Below are 27,305 nucleotides of genomic sequence, written 5' to 3' on the forward strand. Positions count from 1 at the left end.
CTGTTCTACAACCACTCTTGCCAAAGTCTCTAATGAGCTTTTCCTAGCCAAGGCTTAGAACAGGTAGTTCATCCTAATTTTCCTTGACCTATCAGATGCCTTTGACATGATCAACCATGCTCTTCCTGAAATCTTGTCCTCCTTTGTTTTTCATGACTCTGTCCTTTCCAGGTTCTCCTCCTACCTGACTATTCACTTTCTTAGCGTGTCATTCGGAGGATCAGCCTCCTCTTCCTTCCCCTCTCCCAGCTTTCTATGGCAGTTCTATAGCACTCCGTCCTTAGTCACCTTCTGTTCTTCCTCTAAATCAAGGAATTTCAATCTTTCTCTTCCAGAGCCCCCCCTCTCCCCCACCCCCAACTTGCTATTAAAAACTCCACAGCCCGGTGCGGGGGAGGGCTTCTGCCGGGGCTCAGGGCTTCAGCCCCATGGGGTGGCTTGCACTGGGGCTCGTGGCTTCCATACTGTCCTTGATCTGACAGTTTCAAAGTACTTTACAAACATGAATGAATTAAAGAGTTATCTCTACACCATATTACCAAGACACAAGGAACACCTGCATAAGTGCCTCCTGGATCGAGGCCTTAAGGTCTAAAATATCTGGGGTTTCATTTGGATAAAAATAAGATCTCAGTTATTGTGACTAGTCAAATGAAAAGGAAACGTTTGTATTTTTGGAGTCTGTTCATTTAGGACATGCAGTGTATACTCTCCTTAGGCATGCAAATAGTACACCTCTACCCCGATATAACGCTGTCCTCAGGAGCCAAAAAATCTTACCGTGTTATAGGTGAAACTGCGTTATATCGAACTTGCTTTGATCTGCGGGGGGGGGCCCCCCCCCCCCCCCCCCGGCGCACTGCTTTACCGCGTTATATCTGAATTTGTGTTATATCGGGTCACGTTATATCGGGGTAGAGGTGTATTTTTGTGAGTAAGGTTTACAGTATTGGGACACTATTTAAACAGAAATTAAAAGATACTGTGCCAAATGTAAAATCCCTGCAAGCTCCATGGAAACTTGACACCATACTAGAGACTCAACTTACTATGTTTTTTAATTTGGGGTATGCATTTAAGAGAACCAAAAAAGTGCCACTGTAGCTAAACAACAAAGTAAAAGAAGCAGTGAGAAGCAAAAAGGCATCCTTTAGCAAGTGGAAGTTAAATCCTAGTGAGGAAAATAGAAAGGAGCATAAACTCTGGCAAGTGAAGTGTAAAAATATAATTAGGAAGGCCAAAAAAGAATTTGAAGAACAGCTAGCCAAAGACTCCAAAATAATAGCAAACTTTAATTTAAGTACATCAGAAGCAGGAAGCCTGCTAAATAACCAGTGGGGCCACTGAACGATGGAGATGCTGAAGGAGCACACAAAGACAATAAGGCCATTATGGAGAAACTAAATGAATTCTTTGCATCGGTTTTCACGGCTGAGGATGTGAGGGAGATTCCCAAACCTGAGCCATTCCCAATCTGAAGATCTGTCCCAGATTGAGGTGTCGTTAGATGAGGTTTTAGAACAAATTAGGGCTGTCAAGCGATTAAAAAAATTAATCGTGTGATTAATCGCACTGTTTATTTAAATATTTTTGGATGTTTTCTAAATTTTCAAATATATTGATTTCAGTTACAGCACAGAATACAAAGTGTACACTGCTCACTTTATATTTATTTTTGATTACAAGTATTTGCACTGTAAAAAAACCAAAAGAAATAGTATTTTTCAATTCACCTAATACAAGTACTGTAGTGCAATCTCTTTATCATGAAAGTTGAACTTTCAAATGTAGAATTATGTACCAAAAAAGCCTGCATTCAAAAATAAAACAATGTAAAATTAGAGCCTGCAAATCCACTCAGTCCTATTTCAGCTAATCGCTCAGACAAACAAGTTTGGTTACAATTTGCAGGAGATAATGCTGCCCACTTCTTTTTTACAATGTCACCTGAAAGTGAGAACAGGCGTTCACGTGGCACTGTTGTAGCCGGTGCCTCGAGATATTTACGTGTCAGATGCGCTAAAGATTCATAAGTTCCTTCATGCTTCAACCACCATTCCAGAGGACATGCGTCCATGCTGACGATGGGTTTTGCTCGATAACGATCCAAAGCAGAGTGGACCGCCGTATGTTCATTTTCATCATCTGAGTGAGATGCCACCAGCAGGTTGATTTTATTTTTTTTTGGTGGTTCGGGTTCTGTAGTTTCCGTATCTGAGTGTTGCTCTTTTAAGTCTTCTGAAAGCGTGCTCCACATCTCGTCCCTCTCAGAATTTGGATGGCATTTCAGATTCTTAAACCGTGGGTCAAGTGCTATAGCTATTTTTGGGAATCTCACATTGGTACTTTCTTTAAGTTTTGTCAAATCTGCTATGAAAGTGTACTTAAAACAGACATGTGCTGGGTCATCATCTGAGACTGCTATGATATGAAATATATGGCAGAATGCAGGTAAAACAGAACAGGAGACATACAGTTCTCCCCCCACGAGTTCAGTCACAAATATAATTAACACATAATTTTTTTAACGAACATCATCAGTATGGAAGCATGTCCTCTGGAATGGTGGCCGAAGAATGAAGGAGCATACGAATGTTTAGCATATCTGACACGTAAATATTTTGCAACACTGGCTACAAAAGTGCCATGTGAATGTCTGTTCTCACTCTCAGGTGACATTGTAAACAAGAAGCGGGCAGCATTATCTCCTGCAAATTTTAACCAAACTTGTTAAAAGTTAAGCAGGGAGCTTGAGGGCCGGCTTAAAATGGCAGGTGGGCCAGATCCGGCCCATAGGCTGTAGTTTGCCCATCCCTGCCCTAAGTTAAAACAAGATTAGGTTAGAGGTCACAGGTTGTGCATTTCTCTGCATTTAATGGATGCAATGTTTATGAAGTACTGCATAATTCTAGGGTTCCTGACACACACTATTGTTTTTTGATATACCACTGAGTATGCTGGGACTTGTAGTTGCACATACTACAACTTAACTCAGAGCATTCTGCTATAATTACTTTTTTACATGTCTTGAATAGTTAAATGCCTAAACTAAACTATGAGAAACTTTGGTTTGCTAAAATGTTGGCTCAGTATTGTCAATATAAACTGCCTTTTAAAAAATATATTTTATTCAATTTTCCTCCAGAAAATAAGAGAAGAGGGGGAAAAAAGAACAGATGAGTAAAGGAATGGGAAGGAAGGGAAAGGAAAGGAAGGAGGGCAGGCAGCTGAAACGAGTGCAGCATTTCAATCTCCATCTGCTAGGAACCAACTAAACATTTATATAAAAAAAAAAAAGTTAGACCAAATCTTTTTGTTAGGAGTTCACTAAGGACCACAAATCCATTTTTTAATACAGGAGCATGTAGTGAACACAGACAGTTAATCTTGTTGGAGTCCTTTAAGGAAATTTTCTGACTCTTAAGGCTTTTGAAAGACATGGGTCTCTTCTCCATGCTGTACATGGAATATGGCTTGAAACAGTACCCCTCTACCTCGATATAACACTGTCCTCGGGATCCAAAAAAATCTTACCGCGTTATAGGTGAAATCACGTTATATTGAACGTGCTTTGATACGCCGGAGTGCGCAGCCCCGCCCCCCTCAGAGCACTGCTTTACCACGTTATATCCAAATTCGTATTATATCGGGTCGCGTTATATCGGGCTAGGGGTGTATATAGTATTTAAGGCTTTTTTGCAGCTAGCCATGTTCCTTGCATTATTAAAGGCAGCTCTGTGTTCCACACTATGTCCAGCAAGGTCCTGAAAAATCATGATCCTAAGATTAAAAGCACTCCAGCATTCATTCTTCTCCCTAGCTTTCTACATAATACACTAAGAATAAATTTCAGGAAATGGACAATAATGGCATTTGGTTTAGTGCCAGGGCAGGCTTGGGGCAAAGTACTTTTATGCCCCTGGTAAATTACAATCTCTGCACAGAACTGGGGGACAAACTCAAGGGATTTCCCCTTTCATCCCCTTCCAGGACCCCCAGAATTTGCAAATTACTACACAAGGATCACCTTAAATGTTTCCAATTTGTTTTCAAGGAGCTGATCTCACTGATATTCTGCTGAATTTGAATCTGGATACCTAGATTTGATCTTCAGTGCCAGATACAAGTCCCTCAGCCTCCCTTACAAACCCAGTCAGATTTAACAGGGAAGAGTCAAATGTAATTGTATCTGGCATTGTGAACATAGTGGACTTAATTTCCATCGTGTCATCTGCAACCCTTTTCAGTAGGACCATAACAGCTCCCCTCTCCTCCTCAGCAGCTATCTTGTCAGGGGATGGGAAGGGAGGAGAGGCTTCAATCTTTTGCTGCTCTGGGATCTAACAGCTGGCTTAAAGGTGCCTCATGGCATTTATGATGCTTTATATTTTTAAAATAGTGGTCTTTGGGGTATGGGAGTAGACCTTCTGGCTCTAGTCTGTACCCGCTGCACTCCACTCTTGCCCTGTCACAGCCCAGCCCTGCGGACTCCCTGAACCCACTGCACTCAACACCTGTCCCTCTGTAGTTTAGCCCTGCTGAAGTACAGTACCTGCTGCACTGTACTCCAAAGGACAAAGTTGGATATGATCCCTGGAGATACACAAAACTTTAACTGTCCTGGGACCCCACCTCCTCCTGGGACCCTCCTTCCCCCATCCCCAGTGCTGATTATTATTTTTTTGTCTCCTCTAGTTGTTGTTTTTTAATAAAAGAATTGTTTTGGTTTGAAAGAAATCTTTATTCCATTAATTAAAAGAAAATAAAGCCCTGCAAAGCAACAGGCAGTTTTCCTAAACCTTCACAGTGCATTGTCTGCACCAATCACAATCACCTCCTAGCATTACAAGCCCTGTACTCTCGAGCATAGCAACAAATATTAGTGGCTTTCAGCTTCAAATTGCTGCCTCAAGGCATCCCTGATCCTTATGGCCCCACGCTGCGCCCCTCTAATAGCCCTGGTCTCTGGCTGTTCAAATTCAGCCTCCAGGCATTGAGCCTCAGCGGTCCAGCCCAGAATGAAACTTCCACCCTTCCTTTCACAAATATTATGGAGTGAACAGCATGCGACTATAAGCATAGGAATATTGTCATAAGCAGATCCTGTCTCCTATATAGGCAGCGCTAGCGGGCCTTTAAACAGCCAAAAGCACACTCAGTCATTCTGCACTTGCTCAGCTTGTTGTTGAACCGCTCCTTGCTGCTGTCAAGGTTCCCCATGTATGGCTTCATAAGTCATGGCATTAAAGGGTAGGCAGGGTCTCCCAGGATCACAATGGACATTTTGACTTCCCCTACGGTGATCTTCTGGTCCGGGAAGAAAGTAGCTTGCAGCTTCCTGGAAAGACCAGTGTTCCGAAAGATGCATGCGTCATGCACCTTTCCGGACCAGTCTGCATTAATGTCCGTGAAACACCCACGGTGATCCACAAGCGCCTGGAGAACCATAGAGAAATACCCCTTCCAATTATTGTACTTGGTGGCTAGGTGGTCTTGTGCCAGAATTGGAATATGCATGCCATCTATCTCCCCTCTGCAGTTAGGGAAGCCCATTTGTGCAAAGCCATCCACAATGTGACACACATTGTATAGAGTCACTGTCTTTCGGAGCAGGATGCGATTAATGGCCCTGCACACTTCCGTCAACACAAGTCCAACAGTCGACTTTCCCACTCTGAACTGGTTAGCGACCGATCGGCTTTCACAGTGCATTCACCATACGCTTCTCCAATGGCAGGGCAGCTCTCATTCACGTGTCCTTGCACTGCAGGGCTGGGGCGAGCTCATCACAAAGTCCCATGAACGTGGCTTTCCTCATCCGAAAGTTTTGCAGCCACTGCTCATGATCCTACCACTCAGTGCTTGTTTCCCGAGCCCCAAAGCAGCGTTCCACTGTGGTCATCACCTCTGTGAATGCCACAAGCAATCTCGTGTCGTAGCTACTACATGTGGCGAGATGAATGTCAAACTCCTCTTGCCTTTGTAATTTAAGGAATAACTCCATTGCCATTCGTGACGTGTTAGTGAGAGCGAGCAGCATATTGTTCAACAGTGCGGGATCCATTCCTGCAGACCGAAGAGGCAGAGCGCGCAGTACACAAACCATTGAAAGATGGTGCCAAATGCAGACGGAAGCATATTGCTGGGATGCGAAGCAATGCATCATGGGACATTGGAACAGGACCCAGGATGCCCCGCGACACACTCTTAGCGGCAGAAGAGGAAGAGATGCTCTGTGGGATAGATGCCCAGAGTGCATCGCTCCGAATACCGCTGCAAGTGCCGCAAGTATGAACACACTGTTGCACAGGCAGCTGACAGTGTGAACACAAAACAGCAGTTTCCCTTCAGCGCTCTGAGCGGCGATGTAACTGCCGGTGATGTAACTCTGCCAGTGTAGACATACCCTTAATTAAACAGTCAAAGACATAGATATGAGTAGGTGGCCAAATAAACATCATCTTGCAAGTCAGGAGGCTCGGGTTCTGTTCCATGGGTTCTGCCATGGACCTCTTGTGTAGCCTTGAGCAAATTACTTAATCTCTTTGTGCGGTAGCTTCCCAATAAGCAAAATTGAAATAATTATACTTAACTTCCTTTTGAGTATTGTTATTCTACCTACTATAGAGTACCAGTAGTAGCCAGTCTCTTTAATGCTGAAGAACTTGCAGTGCAGTCTGTTGCTTGATGGAAGTATGTAGTTACTCTGTGATCACAAAAATTGAGCAGCAGATTGCTGTTTACAAATCATGTTTAGCCACCAGTGATCCATTCATTATTTTTTCCCCGCATAGTTTCTGAACTTAAATCTGGGTACAAGAAACTCTGCTTTTCTCCATACCAGACATCAGCCTAATTTGAATCATAAGTCCCACTAGTTGGGGCTTGAGCTTGGCAGAGTTGTTAATTACAAGTCATTTTTAGTATTGCTTAATCCTTTTTTTCTGTTCACAAATTTCATTTCTTTTATAGGCTGTTTCATTTAACCGACTTTCTGTAACCAAATATTTGAACAAATTTCACTAGTACAAAAGTTTGTGAAAAACTAAATGAAAGGGATTTGAATAGAGCCAGATTGAAATATAGTACAAAATTAGCTAAAACGTTTGCATGCTTTTGTCCACCACTATTCTTCTAGCTCCGTTGAGGATCATCATGGATTAGATCCATAGAGAGAAATTTAGCTTGACCTTGAGGAAGGCAAGGATAGAATTAATGAGGGGCAGACTTTGTGAAAAGTCACAGCAAAATAGATATGTGCCAGTGAGAGAATTGGGAGAGTGAAATATGCTGAATTCCTTGATAGACATTAAGTGTACAAAAAAATCCCTGTTTCCAGCTTCCTCCTCCTACTTCCCCGTCCTCCCCTCTTCTGTGTTACTGCTCATTCTACAGGTGGCTTTTTTTCCACCCTCTTCTTATTTCTTCTCTTACCCTTTTCTGGAACCTATCAATTTTGGTGTTAGTAGTTACCACTGAGGATTTTAAGGCCATCATTTAATCCATAAGGGACCAGTGAGATGTTTTGATTCTTCTTAATATGCTTGTAACGCTGGACTCAGCCAGGCCAGAACCAGCACTTTCAGTCAGTAGTGCTATGCTTGGCCTGGTATTGGGGAATTGCCTCACTTGATTATTATAATATCTGTTTTTTCCACTTTTCCTCAAGGCTCTGCTTGGATTTTCATGACAATGTGTTCTTTTTGTTGTCAGAGTGACAGCGACATTTAGCACAATTGAAGTGGAAGTAACAAATTGCTGATCATGTTACAGATTATCCCATATTCAAATATTAAAATATGCTTGGATACTTCACAACCTACATCTGATATGTAGGTTATTCTGTGGCTGACATAAACTTGACTGTGTAAAGCCACCTATTTAATTAAACAAATATAAATGAATAAATTAGCCCATACATATTAAAATGTTTGTTAAACATTCATGTAAGGTGTGTTTCGTGTAGTCTTGCAGATTTAAAAGTGTGAAAGGCACGGTACAGTTTTATACATGGAAATAGTTATGGTGAACAAATTGGATACTTTAAAGATAGGTTATATACGACTACACTACCAGGCATGGTACGAGTCCGATAGCATACTTCTTTTAAAACTCCTGGATTTAAGGACAGTTAGTGAAGTCTTAAGAGGATATTGTCGGATTTAACGGATTTCCTACTAAATGGAGGCAAGTAAGTGGGGAATTAGCAGCTCAGGACCTCAATGATAGAATGATCGTCTCAAACTTTTGTTTAAAATACAGTGCTCTGTACTCTTCTTTTTTACTACCTCTACGTGTTTGTACAAAACAGTGTTTTTAAAACGTAGCAGTTCACCTTTAATTAAATGTTTGGGGGGGGGAGGGGATTATTTTTTATATCAGATTAGTTAAAGGCAGACTTTGATGCTTAATGTTGAATTTTTCTTGCTTTTGCCATTGTGTCTCTAATATTTACTGAAAATGTCCATAAAATATTTTTGTTAAAAATGACCAACTTCAAAATGCAATACAGTGCATTTCTCAGTATATTTCATGGTACTGTCACTTTTCATTTAAAATCAACTTTTTCAAAACTTATTTCTTAATGAACTTAATCAGATTAATTTTATTTAGTCACATCTGTTCATGATTGTTTCCCCCTTTTACATGCCATACAAATCATGAAATTAAGCTAATTATATACCATTATCAGCTGCAAAGAACTGGTTTCACAGTTTTATACCTTTTAATTCCCAGCAGGAGATTAAGGCTTGTTTTTTGTTAATGGGAAAAGAGCAGTAACTTAAATGGATTTCCCTGCAGTTATCGCCAAAGGATTAACCAGTTTATTATTGTTTTTCACATTTCTAAATTGGTTCTAAAACATTACATTTTGTGTGTTCTTATTGATGGCATTACTTGTCATGCTATTAAAACCTATTCTCCAAGCAGAGTTGTTATATACAAATAATTGTAGTACAACTATAAAGCAAAAAAAAGATATTGTGATTACAAGTGTGGTTTCTGTGGATAATAAACCTGTATTTTTTGGGGGGGGGTTGTTATATTTACACAGGTGATGATGAGCAGAGTGACTGGTTTCATGAAAATGAATCTGGCGGTGCGTGTGGAATCACTGGGGTCGGTCACTGGTGGGAACAGGACTCAACGGAGTTGGAGAAAGAATTGCCTGATCCAGTCTTTGAAAGTATCTTAACTGGTGCTTTCCCTCTTATGTCCCATTCAGGGAAGAGAGGTCAGTAACACTCAAAGGCAGAATAATATAGTAGCTTGGGTTCAATGGAAAGATGTCTCTAGTCTGCATCTGATATGTAAAGTGTGTGGTGGTTGGTCTTGATCTTGAAGTTTCATTAGCTTGAGAATTTTCACAATTTTTTTTGAGCAGTGCTAAGACTGGAAATGAGAGATCCATTTGCCAATGATTGCAAAGTTCAGGAGGTACGAAATTGATTTTTTTCTTAGGCCCTTATCTTGCAAACCTGTACTCCTACAAAGGGTCCCACTGATTGCAGTGACTTCAGTGGATTTTTTGGGAACATCTACATTGCAGTCGGGTCCAAACTGTAGTTTGCAGCTTGTATAGACATACCTGATCTAGCTAGGTTGCTAAAATAGCAGTGAGGGTGCTGCAACATCAGCTCAGTCTTCGGTGTGGGTTGCACAAAGCCACCTGACACCGGGTATGTACTCACTTGTGCAGACTATGCCAAAGTTCACACCTCTGTGTCCTCACTACTGATTTTAGCAAGCTAGTTAGATTAAAGGTAGCACAGGTATGTCTAGACAAACTGCAAATCTGCAACCCTTGATGCAATGCAAATGTACCCTTTATGTGGGTCAGGGTTTGCAGCATCAGCCCCTAAACTTGTAATTCAATAGCTTTCATAAAATAATTCAGTAGTTTTAGAAACGAAACAAAATGGTGCAGCTATAAAATTAACACATTAAAATATTCTTTGTTATTCAAAGAAAATATTTTGTATTCCTTTTGGTTCATATCGCCTACTGTACCTTTAGGAATGTGATTGTCTGTAATATAAAATATTTTTTAAACTGAGCTCTAATGCTTGCTTGTAGGTTTCCAGAGTAGATTTAGTCATCTTCATGGAATGCCAGCAAGGAACATCAAAAAGGTTTCAGGAAACCCAGCTGCATTGGTAGGCGTGCTTTTTTTCATTCAAACCAATTTGAACTGTTTTTTCCATTATAACAAAACAAAAACCCAAAAACCAAATGCATACTCCTCCTTTCATTGATATCCTAAATGTTTGTATATAGCTGAATTAATTCATTCTTTTACAGTATGCAAATTAGAATGGTAAGACTCTACTATAAACTAGTTCTTCTAACACTTTTATGTTTGGTTGTTTTTAATTCTTCTCCTTCCAACACTGATATTATAATGGAATGATCCAAACAAACTGTTAATTAGAAGACTGTTCCTTAATGCTTTACATTATGAACTGTAGGGGGGAAAAAGGTAAAAAAAAAAAAATACACATTTCAGTATATGGCAGATGTATGTGAAGAAAGGGATATTTATCTAAAGCAAATCACATTGTAGGGAGAGATTATTTTTACTTGTCTTTTTGTAAAGGAACATCAGAACTGATAAGGTACTCAAATGCACCTGACACTAAGTGTATGTGGCGCATAGGATTAATGTACTGTTCTTTTTTTCTGTGGAGTACTCTCATCTCTTTCACCCTCAACTTTGTATCTTTTTTTTTTTTTTAAGGCCATATGTTAAAATGAAGTTAGTGATCTAATACTCATGTATGCACATCACAAAATCCCCAGAGCCTCTAAGCACAAATGTTATTAAAGGTCCCCTCAGTTGTAGGAACAACAAAGTTGATAAAGAAGGGAGAAAGACCAGTTATCACTGCCTCTCCCATTCCACTCCCAATTCTGCTTTTTTCAAATAAAGCTGTATGGGTTTGAAAACTCTTTTTGGAGGTAGAGTGAAAGAAAAAGGAGGAGAGACAGCTTATAAAATAATGTTTAAAAAAACACTCATAGAAGTGAGCTGTAATTCTTTATCAGAATGGGAGTTGAGAGGCAAATGGAGAGCAAGGAGAGTTCATTTCAATACAATAACTTGAGGGTTCTCTCTAGTAGTAACCATATCCTAGAATGATAAATTCCAAGGCCTTCAGCCTCATCCTCTAACGTCTTTATCAGAGAACACTGTTAATTTGCTTCATTAGAATAATGTGATGATGGAAACTGTAAAAGGTATTACATATGCAGAGCATAGAAAAGCAATACTGGAAATTTAACCCTTTTGGAAGGAGGGAAATTTTGTAATTGAAATCTTTGTCTAATAATTGCCATTCAGAGCTGAATAAGACTCTTTAAAACCTTGGCCTATGAACTCTACCTTTAGTGGTCGTGAATTAGATGAATGCTATCTAGTTCTTGGTTTCAGATCTACCTATTTTTATTTTTGGTTCACTGCCTACTTGAGCATATCTGGGATTTGTAGCCCATTTTCAAGTCTTATTGCAATCTCGCCCTGGTATTTTATAGGAGCTATTACAACTGATAGGTTAGCTTCATGGTATTGATGATACATAGCTTAACCACCTTAAAAACTGCCTTTCCCCTCTAAATAGTAAAAAAGGTGATTAAATACTGCATATGTGTATATATAACAAGAGATGTGTTGCTTTCTGGTACAAGTTGTGGATTGTTATAATCACCTATCTCCTTTTCAAGAAAACCTCATGTGTATTAATAATAAAATAGTTTCCTGTATGACAACTGCATGCTATTCATTAAAGAAAGATAACTGAATTATCTCTAGATGGTAAATTTATTGTTACATAATATTCTGACTGTGTGGTATGTTCCCAGAGACCGTTTCAAAGGAGGGTAAAATACCCTGCAAAGCTCCACATTTGAAGGGGGGGGGAGGGGGAAGTATATATCGGGCAAATGTACAGCTAGCTGTGAGCTTGGACAGGTTCCTGATCTGCATGCATCCTGGGTGTCCGGTTATTTTTGCAGACACACCCATCACATCCAACTTGGAAATTTTGGTTCTTCATGTCAGAACACACAAGATTGTTTATCAATGAGTGATTTTCAAATAAAATCTTTTAAATACACCAATCCAGTGACAAAGAAAAAAATCATAATACCTGCAACATCTGATAATGCAGAACAAGAAGTAATTACTGCTGTTAGATTGTTACACTGAAGAGCTAGAATGCTTTTAGAAAGATTAATATCCTGAGCAAAGAAGAATACTGCAGACTCAACCCATTGAACAGAATGTGATGGTGACCCAATTCTTTCATTTTTAACGGAGATGAGTCTGTGATATCTGCTCAAGAGCAGTGATACAGACTTGAAAAGAAGAAGAGGGGAAAAATGGACATTCTACAGTTAGGTATGCCAGTGTATAAATACTGAAATGAATGACATTCACATTTATTAGAATTGTGAATCCAAATTCTGCTTCTCTTTATTCAATTACATATTTTTGCTATCATACTAATAGGTGGATCCTGTTTTCCTTAACTAGATCAAAACGGTATGTTTTTGTTCAGTCAATTCCAGATGTCTAATTTTTAGTTTCAATTACTAGTATGTCAGTAAAAGGCTTAATCGATGAAAAAAAAAAATAGTATGAACTAAAGCTACTAGAAATTGACAGTTCTTACTGTTGGGGGAAATAAAGCTTTTCAAATGTTTTTGCTCATCTTGGTGCTCATTGTGTTAATATAATATCTTCATCATTTTGTGTGCAAGTTTTCTAGTGAAATGAGTGTGAATGTTAAAATATCGATGCTCCTGCTCTTGGCCCTTGCTATTGTCACACTCCACTTGGCTCCAGATACTTCACTTTTCAGGGAATAGGCTGTAATTGTGATGAGCTTTGAGTTCTGTAAGGCCATGTCTATCGGGGATCAATTTATCGCGTCTCGTCTAGACGTGATAAATCGATCCCTGAATCGATGCCCGTACTCCACCTTGGCAGGAGGAGTAAGCGGAATTGGCCAGGGAGCCAAGTAAGTCAAACTAAGATACTTCTACTTCAGCTACACGAATTGCGTAGCTGAAGTTGCATATCTTAGATCGATCCCCCCCCTCCCCCCAAGTGTAGACCAGCCCTAAGTATTGATTGTGCCTCTTGCTAACTCCGCTTTCTTTCTGGCCTGGCATCTAGAAAATGATAGCAGTACACTAAGCTGTAAAAAGAGTTGACCTATACAAGCTGCACTTCCTGTGGGCTCTGCTATATCTTCCTTGCTAGCCCTGGTCTCTGGTCCTGGAATTGATACTAAGATAAGCCTATTTCAGGCCCTGAGCTCACTCAGAATTGCTGCTATGCTACTGTTAGTCTGTTTGGTTTTGGCAGAATCCTGCTATGGTATTTAAGCTCTTTTGAATATAGCCTTGACATCATTATTTCTTATCTGGTCTTGTCTTTATTGTTCAGGAGACACAATAAATGAGAAAAGCTAAATTTGAGAGGTGTGTTTCCTCAAGATCTGGTTGAAGAGCACTTCTGCTTCAATTTCCTTTGGTTTCTTTGCTTTTCTCTTTTTAAAATATGATCCAAGTAGGACACAGGTTTCTCAGAAAATCTTAGCAGAGGCCTTGAGATGATGTGTGCTCAGAGAAAAAACCTCCAGCTCAGCTTTGGAGAGGCCCACATCTCTTGCGTGCCATTTCATGATTTTGAGGGACTCTATGTGGGGTTGGGTCAGGAATATCTGTGCACTTTTTATTGTTCGCTGTGAGAATTTTTATGAGAGCAAACTTAAGTGCTTCTGCTCCTAATGTTTCTATAATTGAAGAACTAATAGAATTTCTTTAGAGATTTCTAAAAATATGTTTCTGGTTAAAATAACTTGAAAATTGTGTGAAATGGTGGTAGAGCTATAACGGGGTCTGTTATCCAAAGGAATATTTCCTTACAACATACAATTGGGTATTAAAAAATTCAATTAAAGAACAAAAAAGATTGAGGGTTGTAAGTCTGAAGAGAAGGTTTTGAGAGAGAGGATCTAGTAGTAGGTGTCATGATTAAAAGAAACCCATTTTTCTCAAACCAGAAGTATATTTCACAAAATAAAATGCTCCTGTCACCATGAATAAATTCTGAAATGCATTTTCCTTAAAGCTTTCACTTTCATTGACATAGCTGAGCTACTACTCAGGTATCATTTCTGACTGTCATGATGAAAGCCCAATAGAATACTGTTAATGATTTTTTTTCTAACCTGTGTTAATAACAGCTTAGTTGACCCATCATAAAATTTACTTTAATTATAATGGTTCCATGTACCCCATAGGTCCATTGTTCTCTAACTGATACACAAGCTGTATTCAAATAGTAAGCAGGTTGGTTTAAAGTAGTGTCAGAATAAGAATCGGTTACAACTTTACTGATTAAAATGTTGAAGGCGGTCCTTTAAGTAGCTTGAGTTTTAGATATGCTATGATGGGTCTGAAAGCTTAAAAAAACCTCTCAATCTTATGTCACTTGGCATCCTTTGCCCACCTTGACCTTTACTAGTTAGTATGGGGTCTTGTCTGAGGGAAACCATAGCCTTTTTTGTGCCAGTGATCCTGCAAACAGGCAGAAGTAGTACTCTACCCTTTCTCTGCTCCCCTGAGGTCATAATTCATGAGCCAAACAATAGCCACAAAAATCGGATACCAAATTCAGTTTACTAACAAACACTAATTTTGTTTATGATTTTTCACTGTATTTTGGAATTGATTTAAAGTTAAAGGTAGTTAAAGTAACACATTACTCAGCTGACTTTTAATGCAGCACCAAAGGGTATTTAATGATGCATGGAACATGTTCTTCTACTCAATTTCCTCCATGGTCACCACAAACCATTACTGCTTCTGAGTCAGTCCATTTAACCAATAGAGACCTAACTCTTAAATAAATTGAAATAGTGGTCACTTATGAAACTTTGCCCTACCGGATATTAAAAATCTACAATATACATTTGACTCATTTGCATAAAAGTTGGGTCTGGTTTAATTGAAAATGTGAGATCCGGAACAAAGAACTTATATTTTTTGGCAGGGGGTGGAGGAGAATAATGAAACCCAGGTAAAAAATGAGAATACTAATCTCTAATTGCGGGTTATTAAAAGGAGGTTTTGTACATAAAAAAATCAGGCTATGAAAACTTCCAAAAATTCTGGAATACCTAATATATTTTATGAAGTGGAGTTCTTTGGAGTTGTGTGTGTTTAATATCCTTACAAATTTTAATTTTCCCTACCACTTATTTTGTATACTGAAGTCTGCAACAGTGAAATCATAATCTGGTTTCTCTCTCTCTCATGGGCATGGGAATGTATTGTGATTACAGAAGGCAAAGGAAGAATAATATATAAAGCTTACATAAAAAGACTTTTTTACTTGGTATGCCATGTTGCCTTTTTCCCCTTTCTTGTATTTTGTGTGGTGTCTACCCAGATTGTAAACTCAGGATGTGAACAGTGTCTTTAAACATGCCAATAAAACACCTAGTGCAATTGGTGCTTAATAAAAAGTAAGTCTGACTAACATGTCAGTTAGTTGCTATTTTGTAGAGATAACAACTCTATATTACCATGCAACTGCAGATAGGCCTTTCCATGCAGCACTGATTAAGATACAAAAATATATTTCTAAGCACAATTGCATAATACCAATTATTAAAATAATCAGTTTTCTACAGCAGGTGAAGTTCATATTGGACATTCTGGTTAAAGTTCAATTGTTAAAGTAATAATCAAACCATTTACTATTTAAAATATTAAACAATAACTTTCTTCTAGGAGCCTAATATTAATGCCATGTTGGAAATTGGTTTAAAATCTCTTCTAGTACAGTATCAAAAAGGGTGTAACAGGGCTTAAATTCTCACATTATTTCCCAGAGCCCCCCACGCCCTCCCCATTCGGGGCTTCAGCTGTGGGGGTGGAGGGCTCGGGGCTTTAGCCCCCAGAGGGGGCAGAGAGAGATGCGCCAGAGCTCCTAGGGGATTTGAAAATATTTACTATTCTGCTCCAGGCAGCTCCAGTTGTATTTAAACCCTGGTCATAACTTTTCAGTAAGGTGGTTGCCTCCAGGACTAGTCTCAGAAATTCCAGGTGGGCTTATTACATTTTTGAAAACATATCTTAGAAATTTATTCAGGGTGACAAGTTCTATGAACTGTCAGGCTGAGTAGTTTTCCCTTTTAATTCATCTTAACTTGGCCATGCAAATGAATTTTTACAATTACTCTATAGTTTACTTCTAAACTATGGTATACTGAATGTTTGATCTTTTTCCCTTGAATGAGCATCTTTCTCGTGGAAGAGCTTCAATTTATTTTTAAAACTACTATCATAGTTATGTCTGTGAAGAGAAGAATAGTTACATCTGATTTTGAAATTAGAATTAGAAACAAGATTACTCCCCAATTTCTGCAATTTACCATTAAAAAGAAACACTTTGTCTTCCTCCCCAGCTGTTTCCCAGGCTTCTGGAATTTGCCACCGACTTAAAATGTCATTTTGGTTCTGAGACTGTTAGTGTATCTTTATGGTTGTTTTTTCATGCCTTTTGCTGGATTTCAGAATATTAAACCTTAATGCAAGCTCTTCATCTCTGGACGTACAGTACTCAATATAAACTTCTTTTCTTCACTAAAGAAATAGAGGGCGCTCTTCTGTTAATCCATTTTTATCTCAGGTATGAGCCTTAGAACCTAGGAGAACACACTTTCAACTTTGGCATTATGGACACTCAGTTTTTCTTGACTATAGTGATCAGTGGCCAGCCATCAGTATACCTGATCTGGGGCAAACCACAAAACCGTACAGGCAAAGCCAATATAAACTGTGATTTGATTGGTGCAGGTTTACCCTGTTTTCAAGCAGTGATAAGCTGCATGGAACAAATAATGGCTTAAGGTGATACAGTAGAACCTCAGAGTTGCAAACACCTCGGGAATGGAGAACGTTCGTAACTCTGAAATATTCATAATTTTGAACAAAACATTATGGTTCTTTCAAAAGTTTACAACTGAACATTGATTTAATACACTTTGAAACTATACTGTGCAGAAGAAAAATGCTGCTTTCCTTTTATTTTTTCAGTAGTTTGTTTAACAGAGTATTGTACTGCATTTGCTTTTGTGTGTCTCTCTCTCTCTGCTGCCTAACTGCCTACTTCTGGTTCCAAATGAGGTGTGTGGTTGACTGGTTAATTCATAACTCTGGTGTTCATAACTCTGAGGTTCTACTGTATTAGTCTGTCTGCTGTGGGGTTATGCACTGGTATAGAGCCACCAGTGGCTAAAATGCCTAATCTAGACAAGGCCTGTTGAAACACGTGCTTTCCATACTCATAATACTGTGTAGAACTCCAAGGATTTTATTACAGTATGGTCTTCCTGTGCATTTCCTTTTAGTTTTCCAGACCTATACTAGCAGCTAAGCTACTGATACTTTTTTCCTGATTTAATTAGACGTCATGTGTTTCAGATGTTTTTATATAAAGGAGCCTTAAATGTGTTGCCATGATATCTAAACTGGGAATTAGAATGTTTCATAATTTGGATTGTGATTTAAAGCGATATCAGTTTATATTTTTGCTTTTGTACATATAGTACAGTGTATATTTTTATTATACACTGTTTTTAATGTGTGTGCAATACACACATGCTACAAAATACTATGCAGGAGATAAAATGAGATAAATGCTCTTCTACTATAATTCCTTGATTTTTGGGGGGGGATGTGTGGCCTTAGTTATTCAGACAAAGAAACTAAATGATATATTAAGGGTCAGATATTCAGTGAATGTCCTTAACTGAGCCTGCAAACATTTACAAGTGCATCAGTTTTGTACTCACAAACTTGTAAATCTAATTTTCAGGCCCACTGAAAATTTGGTCCTATAAGCCTAAATGGGGAGGAAAGACCTAGAAAACAAGTTGTGAAATTCAGACTTAAAGATGGCTTGCAAATAAAGTGTGTGTGTGTGTGTGTGATATGAAATTAAATATTGTTTCCCAAACACTGAAGCAAAGGAAAATTGACCACCCCCTGAGAGTAGACTTTTTTCTTGCAGTGTTTAAAATTCTTTGAGCCAAATCCCCCTACTAACCTCAAAAACAGCTCTGTGTAAGCTCAAAATCTTGTCTCTCACCAACAGAAGTTCGTCCAATAAAAGATATTATCTCACCCACTTTGTATTTCTCCTGACTATAACCATCGTGCTAACTTTTGGACCAACATAGCTACAACAACGCTGCATCCTGTTAACTTTTTGCGTTTGGCATGTACAGTAGCTCTATATGTTGTTTAATTTTTAAAATACAGGTCACACTTACGGCTGAAACTAATCTTTAACTTACTTAGTACTGACTTGTCTGGTATTCGGTCACTGAACCCAAGTTTGCAGTCTTTATTCATGGAAGTAATTGAAGTCTGTGGGACTACTTCATGACAAAGGATTGCAGGATTGAGATCTCTGCACCAGAAATTTTTAAACAGTAATGCAAATGTATAATGATGAAACATGGGCCTTATGTAGCCTTTCATGTTCTACTCTTGGGGAAATTCTGCGCTACTCCACACGTGCAGAATTCATGTCCCCTGCAGATCCCACCCTGCAGCTGAATATACATTCTGCTAGAGAGGCACTGCAATTACACCCTTTGCCCTCCAGAGGCTGCTGTGGTGCCAGAAGAGAAGGTAGCTAGCTCCAAGTGGGAGCAAACAGCCCAAGATGAGGGGAGAGGCGAGAGGCTGCTTTTCTCACAGCGGGGCCAGGTGAAGAGACCTGTGACGGACAGCACGGGGCACACAGCTGCTGGGGGTCACACCGAGTGGCCTTCAGAAGGGCTGGAGGGGGGTCAGATTGGGGCGGGGGCACAGGAGCTAGTGGGGTGATAGTATTGAGCAAGGGGCTGAATGGGAGGGTGCTGTGGGACCACATGAGGAGGGAGGTGTAGGGGAGAGGAGCACTACAGGGAAATATGGGGACAGGGGCAGATGTGCCTGACAGAATGGGAGAGGCAAGGAGTCAGCCAGGGTCTGCATGGGGGAGGCTCCCCAACTCCCTAACAATCCTTCCCTCTCTCTGCCTCCCAAAAACCTGTTCCATACTTCTCCCACCCACACCCAACAACCATCCAGGTTCACTCGGAGAGTCCTTCCCTCTCCCTCATCTCCTCCGGATTCCCCCAAGCCTTTGCACTGCTTCTGAGGGATGCAGGAAATATGTTTCTGTATTGTAGTTTAAATGAATTATTATTACACAAAGTTCTGTCTTAATATGCCTGGTAAGGACTATTTGTCCAAAAAAAAAATAATTCTTGAATCTTTGTTGTCTGTATTGTTACAGACATACTTGCTGACAGGTATTTTGAAATAAATTATCAAAGTAATTGAAGTTGGCATGATTATATTGTTATTTTGACAAATAAAATATGCAGAATTTAATTTTTTGGTGCAAAATTCCCCCAGGAGTAATGTTCAGAGCCCTTTTTACAAACATCTAATCCTTAACTCCTATATTAGATAGGTAGGTCAGTATTTTACCTATTTTTACAGACGCAGAAACAGAGGAAGAAGTTGTGACTTTCCCAATACCACAGAGGGTGTCTTTGTCAAGCCTTGATTGGCATTCAGGACTTTTTCATTATTGTCCATGCCACCTGCCATACCACTTTATTCAGTGGTTCTGGATATCGTACAAGCTAAGCTGCTTCAGTCAGGGTGAGTACTAGTGTGGGTGACTTCCAAGGAACATACGTAATGCAATAAGATAGATGATTCATTACTTTTCCCTCTGAGTCAGCACTGAACCAGTGTAACAATATGTCGTTAGAGACATTATATTGCAAAAGGTAAACTTTCAGACCAGATGTAAAACTGAGGTTCTGACCTCTTGTAGTGGCTAATACGGAGTGTTAGTCTTTCTATCCTGCCCAGATTCCAGCACTGGTAACTATTCTGCCTATTGAAATTCTTCCTGCAACTTCAGGGATATGGTGTTCTTCATATTTTGTGGAGGGTTGGTATGTGCTGATAAACAGTTTCTGCTTACCAGTAGTGGATGCTGTGATATTTACTTGAATTCAGTAGGGCCCTTTCTTCCTTCATTGGCTTATAGATGTATTCGATTAATGGTACAACCATTTGGGATCTTCAGATGGAAGGAGTTTCAGAAGTGAATATTATTTTATATTAATATATTCTATATTTGGCCAATAGCAAAGATCAATATAGAATAAAGAATTATGTAGACTGATACAGTATTTTTTACAAAGAAAATGTATGATAAATAAGCAACCATGCAGTGGAAAGGTAATTACATGGAGGACTCTTAGTAAACTAATAATCCTAGATTTGAAGGTTTGTCACTGGAAAGTGGAAAATCCTTGTAGCATAGTACTTGTATGTTGGTTTTAGACATTGGTTTTTCCATTTGAAATGTCAGAATAATGTATTTGAAAACAGATTAATATCATTATTTTCTGTTCTGACACCATATGAATTTTTATCAAGTTTTCAGACTCCATGTTGTAACCATGGATGGCTAAAGAACAAATACAAATAGTTAATGCAGTTAAAAAAAACTGCTCTATTTGGCCCCTTTTAATTTGAGTCCTTTGAGTGAATTACAGACTTAAACTGACTTCTGAACAATTTTTTCTATAGATTAACTGTCTAGTTCCTTGTCTGAATATTTTTTGTTGACTTTGAAACCACCATTTACAATTATCAGAATAACTTTATTATAGCTATTTGAGTTATTTTCATTACAGATTCTCCCCAGGTTACGGAAACCTGACTTAAGCAAATCCGCACTTACGGAAAAAGTTCCGTAAGGTTTTTTGTTTTTTGCACGTAATTGTCGGGTATACGTTCCCGACTTACACAAAATTCGACTTATGCAAGGCGTTCCGGAACGGGGAGCATCTGTATTGCTGTAACACTGAATGGCATCTCTGGAAATTATTAAAAAGCAAGGAAATTTAACTTCAATTCTCAGTTTTGAGAAATATGTATTTACCCATTCATTTTCTAATTTACTGTCATCTGTTGAATAACCATTATGTCAACCTTCCTTTTTATATTAAAACCTTTTATAAAATGACCTTCCAAGTGAATAGTTTTAGATCAAATGTCTAGACTGTCCAGATGGGTTGCTTATTTCTACATAACATTTAAAGCTTTCTTACGATTTATTGATAGGATATACAGTAAAACCAAATTATGAAACTGGCATGCTTAGAAAGCTACTTTGTACAAATATGTCCCAATTTATTGTGAGATGTTTACGGGACACTATTAATTTGAAATATAGGAAATTGAATACAACTGAGTTAAAAGTAGTACAAGGTACTACACCTTGCCCTCAAAAGACTTGGGAGTCTTGCAAAGTTTGTATTTTTTTACAGTCATATTCTGTTTTTTAAAGAATGGCTTATTCTCCCGTTTTACTTTGTGGCAGACCTTTATAAACAGGGGAAACAGAGTGACAATGCAGGGAAAAGAAAGAAACAAGGTCAGATTAGAATTCTGTCCAGTGCATAAAGAAAATACAATTTTTTTCTCTAATCTTTCAAGCCTAATCATTTTAGATGTCACTTTATAGTTAGGTTTAAAAAAATAAAATTAGAAGTATGGGTTTTTTAAGTACCATGTTGCTTTAACTTTTTTTAACAAACTGTAATCATATATGTAATTGTTTGTAAAACATTAAAGACAATTTACAGTATATAGAATAAGTTTAAGAATTTATTACTTGAAGGAGGTTATCATAAGGCAGATTTTCTATAGTAAATACACTAGTCTGAGCAACAGAAAAAGAATGAGACTGCAACAAAAACTGGATTTTTCCAGAAAGTCAGAAAACCATTTTAGTATTACACTGAACATGTATTTTGGTCTACATTAAGATTTTTTTTGTTTGGAAGACTAGAATAAGTATCTTATTTTTAAGAGTCTGACAGTATAATCATAGTTAGCTTCTATATCATGCTGTGTACAATGTTAAAGAATTGTGAGTTGTTTACTATGCTTTTCTCAGTGGCATTTAAGCTAATCAGTATCTGATTTTTATCTTAACCGCTATTAAGTGAGATTTTATTTCAGGTTTATATATGCATTTTTTTCATTTCATTTTTATTACAATAGTTTTAGGGGGAAATGGTTTCGGGAAACAAATGTATTAAGACTGTGATACTTTATTTAATGTTTTAGTTTTTATTGTATTTGGTGTTAAATATTACTAAAATACAGAAATTTTTAAGAAAATATTTTTGGGTTTGATGGATTAGTACTCTTGAAAGGGAAACAAAACACTAAATATTTCTAATCCTGCATTATTTACCGCATGGGTGGTTAAATGCTACTTTAAGCCTCATAAAATTAAAAGGGAGAAATCTGCCAACTGTAGCAGGAATTGGATTTAGGAAGAGTGGTACAGAGCCAAAATATTGCTACAGAATTAAATGTCAAAAATCTTCTTTAATAGTAGATATATAGTTCACAGTGCTTGGTTATGATTAATACATTTAATCTAAATCACTGAAAGTTGCTCTCTCCTTTTCCATAAAATACAATAGGACACAAATCAGTTTTACTGTAGGTGGATAACAATTGGAAAATAATGCATCTTCCCGCCCAATAAATTGTCAGTTATACCTTTTAACTAAAATCAATTCATCTTTCCAAAATTTATTACAATTTCTAATAATAAATCTTCTCAAATGTTTATTCATTTGCTTTTTGATACATTTGTGCCACTTTTGCTATGGTCTAATGTTTTTTCTTTTGATTCATTGTAAATTAGAAAATCTATTTGGAGTCAGTTTTCTAGTTAAGAAGTTAAAATCTATAACCCAGCCATTTTTTCAAAGTCTCCTTTACACATTTTAATACCCTTGAACTTGAACTTAGATACAATCCAGTAAATTCTGATCAGAAGGTGATTAAAAGACTTTTGAATGTAACTTCTTGACTAAGGGCCAGATTCATAAAACAAGCACTTACGAGGTTATTAGGTGATTTTGCCACAGACCTTTTCCTTGATTCAAATAGGAAAAATGAAACAATTATAGCAAATGAGCAAATATGTAGGTTTTAGTCAAAGGATTTTAATACAGACAAGGAGAAATGCCCCTTTGAATTAGGATCCAGCTGTGATCATACACAGTGAGGTAGCAGAAACCTCATTTGGTTGTCCTTTCACAGTAGTGAGACAGCAGTAACGCTATAGAAAATCATGTTTTCTCCTGTGTTTACCACTCCCAAAATATGGTCATCCACTTTTTAATGTTTTTAAAATATTTAAAATTAGCTCAGATGGAAAAAAACATGTTTTGAAAAAAAGTGCTGGTTCATTTAAGAAATCTTGCAATTGTCCTCTAATGACTGATCTGACCTAGTGTGAAATTCTAGGTTCGTTCTTCAGCATATTTTTCTGGTGGAACCTTCAATATGTTGGCATTTAGAGTGCGAGGGGAAGAATGGCACTTCTATATAAATATTAAAAAGTTGTAGGGAAGGTAGTTTTTAAATTATTTTTTAAAAATCCTCCAATCAAAACATTTTCTTCGTTCCCAGCCCATTAATGCTATTTATGACAGTTCCCAGGGTTTTTTTGTTTGTTTTGTTTTACACAAGAACTATGGATGAAAAGCTTGGCATTATGTGTAATTACGACTAGATATAAACTGTAGCTTCCATAATACCTGATCATGTTTTGCTTATACTATAAATGTCAAAATGTTGACACAACAGGGAAATGTTAGAAAACACTTCAGAGACAACTGGGAAGAAAAGTGACACGTTCATAATTTGAACTTGATCTACTGTATCACTTATTGGAAAATTTGTTTAGTTGATAGCATCTTGGGTGTTGAAATGATTGATTTCAGAGCTAAGAAAATCATTTGTGTGGATGAATTAGAATTAATTAATTTTACTAATTACACAGATGTTTTCTTAGGCAAAGATCAGACATTAATTACAGGTCTTACCTGTTCATCTAAAAATAGTGTCAATATGTTCAAGGCTGTCTTTTTAAAAGTTGATTTTTTTTTTAATTTTTATTTTTTTTTATTTTTTAGTGTGGAAGTAAAATGCCATTCTGGATGTGTTAATCCTTAATTAGCATAGTTCTATTCACATAATGGTGTACTAATAAAATGAAAACATCTAGGTCTGTAAAATAACTGTTGTATTTATAAAGTGCCCCAAGAGCAAATTAGATTAATACTACCATTTTGTAATTTCAAAATCAATCTTACCTAGTTTCTGTGTTTCTAATGAATATAGAGCCACATGTGCAGTGTTTTAAGAACATAAGGACACAAAATCCCTGCACCAAGGAGCTAACAATGTAATGCCCTAGTCCTGTGCAGAGTCCCAGTAGGATTCTAAATGGAGGTAGGAGGCAGTGTTTGCAGGGCCCTTTGCAGGATGGAAGATGATATAGGAGTTCTAAGACACTGCAACATAACTGGGAGTCAATGAGGAAGGAACAAGAGGGAGATTTGTGCTGTGGGAGTATTTTTATTTTTCTGTTATTAAATTAATGTTGTTGAGCTGTCCTGTTTTGGATTGTTTTAAATATCTACATATCATGATCAGGTATTGGTGTGGCAGTGAATAACACCTGAGTGTGGGATTAATGGTGCGAAGACAAGCGAGGAAAATTGAGTTTTGAGGAATTATTGAAAGTAATAGAGTGAGGATGCATGACATATAGATAGAGTAAAGCTGTTCCAGGCCTAGGAGATGCCAGGAACAAAGGTGCAAATCATGGGTGGAAAGAAAGGAAGGAAGGACACATCAGCGTGAGTGGAGTTGCATAATGAATATTTTATGGAGTAAATTAAAAGAAAAAAAAAAAGGGCAGAAAATGCAAGACTGTAAATGAATTTGCTGGTTTAACAATTGTAAGTATAGGTAGGGTTGCCAATCGTCCAGGATTGGCCAGGAGTCTCCAGGAATTAAAGATTAATCTTTAATTAAAGATTGTCATGTGATGAAATCTCCAGGAATACATCCAACCAAAATTGGCAACCCTAAGTATAGGACAACTTTGTAACTATTTTAAAAACTTATTAGGGCTTTCTAATTCCTCTGCATAACAGAGTACTTACTATATACCATTGTATCATCATAGTAATAACTCAATATTTGCTTTGTGGATCAGTTCTTTTTTGTGTGAGAGAGTGGGGTTTCATGCACAAGTTTGATCATCAGGTAAAAAAATGTTCTCAGCTTCTTTTTCCTTCTGAATCATAATGGAGAGTCATCTTGTCCTATATAGACCACCTGTTTAAAAGTTGAAGCATGTCTGGGTCATTTAAAATGCAACAGTGTCAATGTTCAAACATAATGTAGAAATTCCAACACTCTACTGTATAGAACTTGTTTTAATCAAGACCTCACACCAGCCTCTTCAGGGTGGGACTGTTTATTCCTGCCAAATACTTTGTTAGATAGGGTTGTAAAAGTGAAAACAGATACCACTCAGATATCCAGTCACACAGCTTTCATGGTGGTCTATGAAGATCAGTTGAGAAGGTGCTGTTCTGGAAGGAGAATAATTCTTGCTTCCTGTATATAGGCTTTTTAGGGAACATGTTGATGCTCAGACTCAGTGTTTCATAGAGATAAATTATATCCTTGAGGTATTGTCCGTTATGTTATATGCTCTTTTCAAATCATATTAGGGGCACAATTAGTTCTTATGCCTCCAAAGGAGGATAAGATAAACTCAAGATACAATTCAACCTCAAGGTGGGGGAAAAAACAACCTGCAGGTTCAGGTACATCTCGTGTCCTTTTTATTTTACTCTGCCTTGCTGGAGGAGCTGTAAGTGGCCAACTCTGCTGTCAGTGTACACATAGCCCAAAGGTCTCAAATGGCCTTGACTTTCGCAAACAGATTATTCTAGTAGGATGACAGAACTGGTTGGCTTGTTACAAAGCTAATCAAGTCAGACACCAGCCAAAGTGCAATACCAGCTGTTAGAAACTTTGCTGGTACCAGATTAATTAAACGTAGAGAAATAAATGTTTTCAGAGTTTATCAAAATTACCAAACTGGTAAAGTGCCCACAGCTAGGGAGAGGTGGGACTTTTTGACCTCACTTAATCTCTCTAGTATAACTCTGAGGATTTGTCTTGGCAGGCCCCTCTCTGAGGAAGAGATCATAGAAACCATTAATGGTTTATCCTTTGGCAAAATGCCTGATTCAGATTCACACAGAGCTGACTTCTTTTAAAGCTTTATGTGCATCTTTAAACACACACCTCTTAAGTATGTCTAATCATTATAAGGAAACTGGTGGTACTTGTCTAGATTTCCAGATGCCTGGATCATTCTTGTTAAGAAGGTTAAAGGCCCAGAGTTGTGTGTTGTATGTAGGTCCATATCCTTGATTAACATGGCTATTAGCAAAACACTTACATCTTGTATTTGAGATGCTATGCAGACTGACCAAACAAACTTTATCAGTAAGTGCTTCTGTCCACGGGCTGGGCGGGGAAGGATTTGGTAATTAAAAATGGACTTCCCTAAAATCTTTAGAGAGATCAGGTACTTAATATCTTCCTTCCACACTATGTTACCTTAGACCTAATCTCACCTTAATTTGCTCATATTGTCTCTGTGAGGTATTAGTGTGTACTGGAGCCGCACCAAATAATTGGGTGTTGATTGAACAAGCAGTTATGCCTCAAGGGAATTCACTAACATTTCTGATGTTCAGTAATGCCTCTCAGACTTGCATTTTCTAGTTAACTTACACTTTTTTGGCTGTCTGTACTAACACAGCTTAACGTATTGTTCACATCATTTGAAAGCTAGCTATATATTTAGTCATTTGTGACAAGTTTTTTTTTTTTTTAAATCCTCCAGGTGAACAAATTTAAGAGAACTCAAATTTTATACTTCACCATTGTGTCTCTCTCTTGTCTTTCCTTCTGCTTTGCTATGTTTTTCTGTCCTGTCAAATTCAATAGTGACTCCTCACGTACAACAGGAGCATGTTGTTGTTGATGTATACTTTTTATAGGGTGGATGTAATGGGGTTCACTCACCAGTGCAGCACCTCCTGCTGGTTGTCCTGGGAATTAGCTCTGCTAACCAGTGCTTCTTGCTCTGGTGGTGCTCCACCCATCACCTCTTCTGCTCCTGGACCCATGTCTCTCCAAGGACTGATGTCCTCTTCAGTGACACAGCCCTTTGGTCATGCCACATTTGGTGCTCTCCCCTTCCAGGGGACATCTGTGCAGTCCCTGTCCAGCCACATCTC

At 38.1% G+C, this 27,305-nt stretch overlaps 1 protein-coding gene across 1 annotated transcript in view; it reads left to right on the forward strand.

The window, feature by feature from the left end:
* Positions 1 to 27,305, forward strand: part of GPATCH2 (G-patch domain containing 2) — a 186,672-nt gene that overhangs the window by 26,055 nt on the left and 133,312 nt on the right. Inside the window, exons 4-5 of the mRNA XM_024209330.1 lie at positions 9,056 to 9,235; positions 10,078 to 10,157. Of these exons, the coding sequence (XP_024065098.1) occupies positions 9,056 to 9,235; positions 10,078 to 10,157 (260 nt within the window). The remainder of the gene's footprint in view (positions 1 to 9,055; positions 9,236 to 10,077; positions 10,158 to 27,305) is intronic.

Source organism: Terrapene carolina, unplaced genomic scaffold (assembly GCF_002925995.2).
Source record: "Terrapene carolina triunguis isolate 2854851 unplaced genomic scaffold, T_m_triunguis-2.0 Scaffold262, whole genome shotgun sequence".
NCBI classification, from domain to species: Eukaryota; Metazoa; Chordata; order Testudines; family Emydidae; genus Terrapene; species Terrapene triunguis.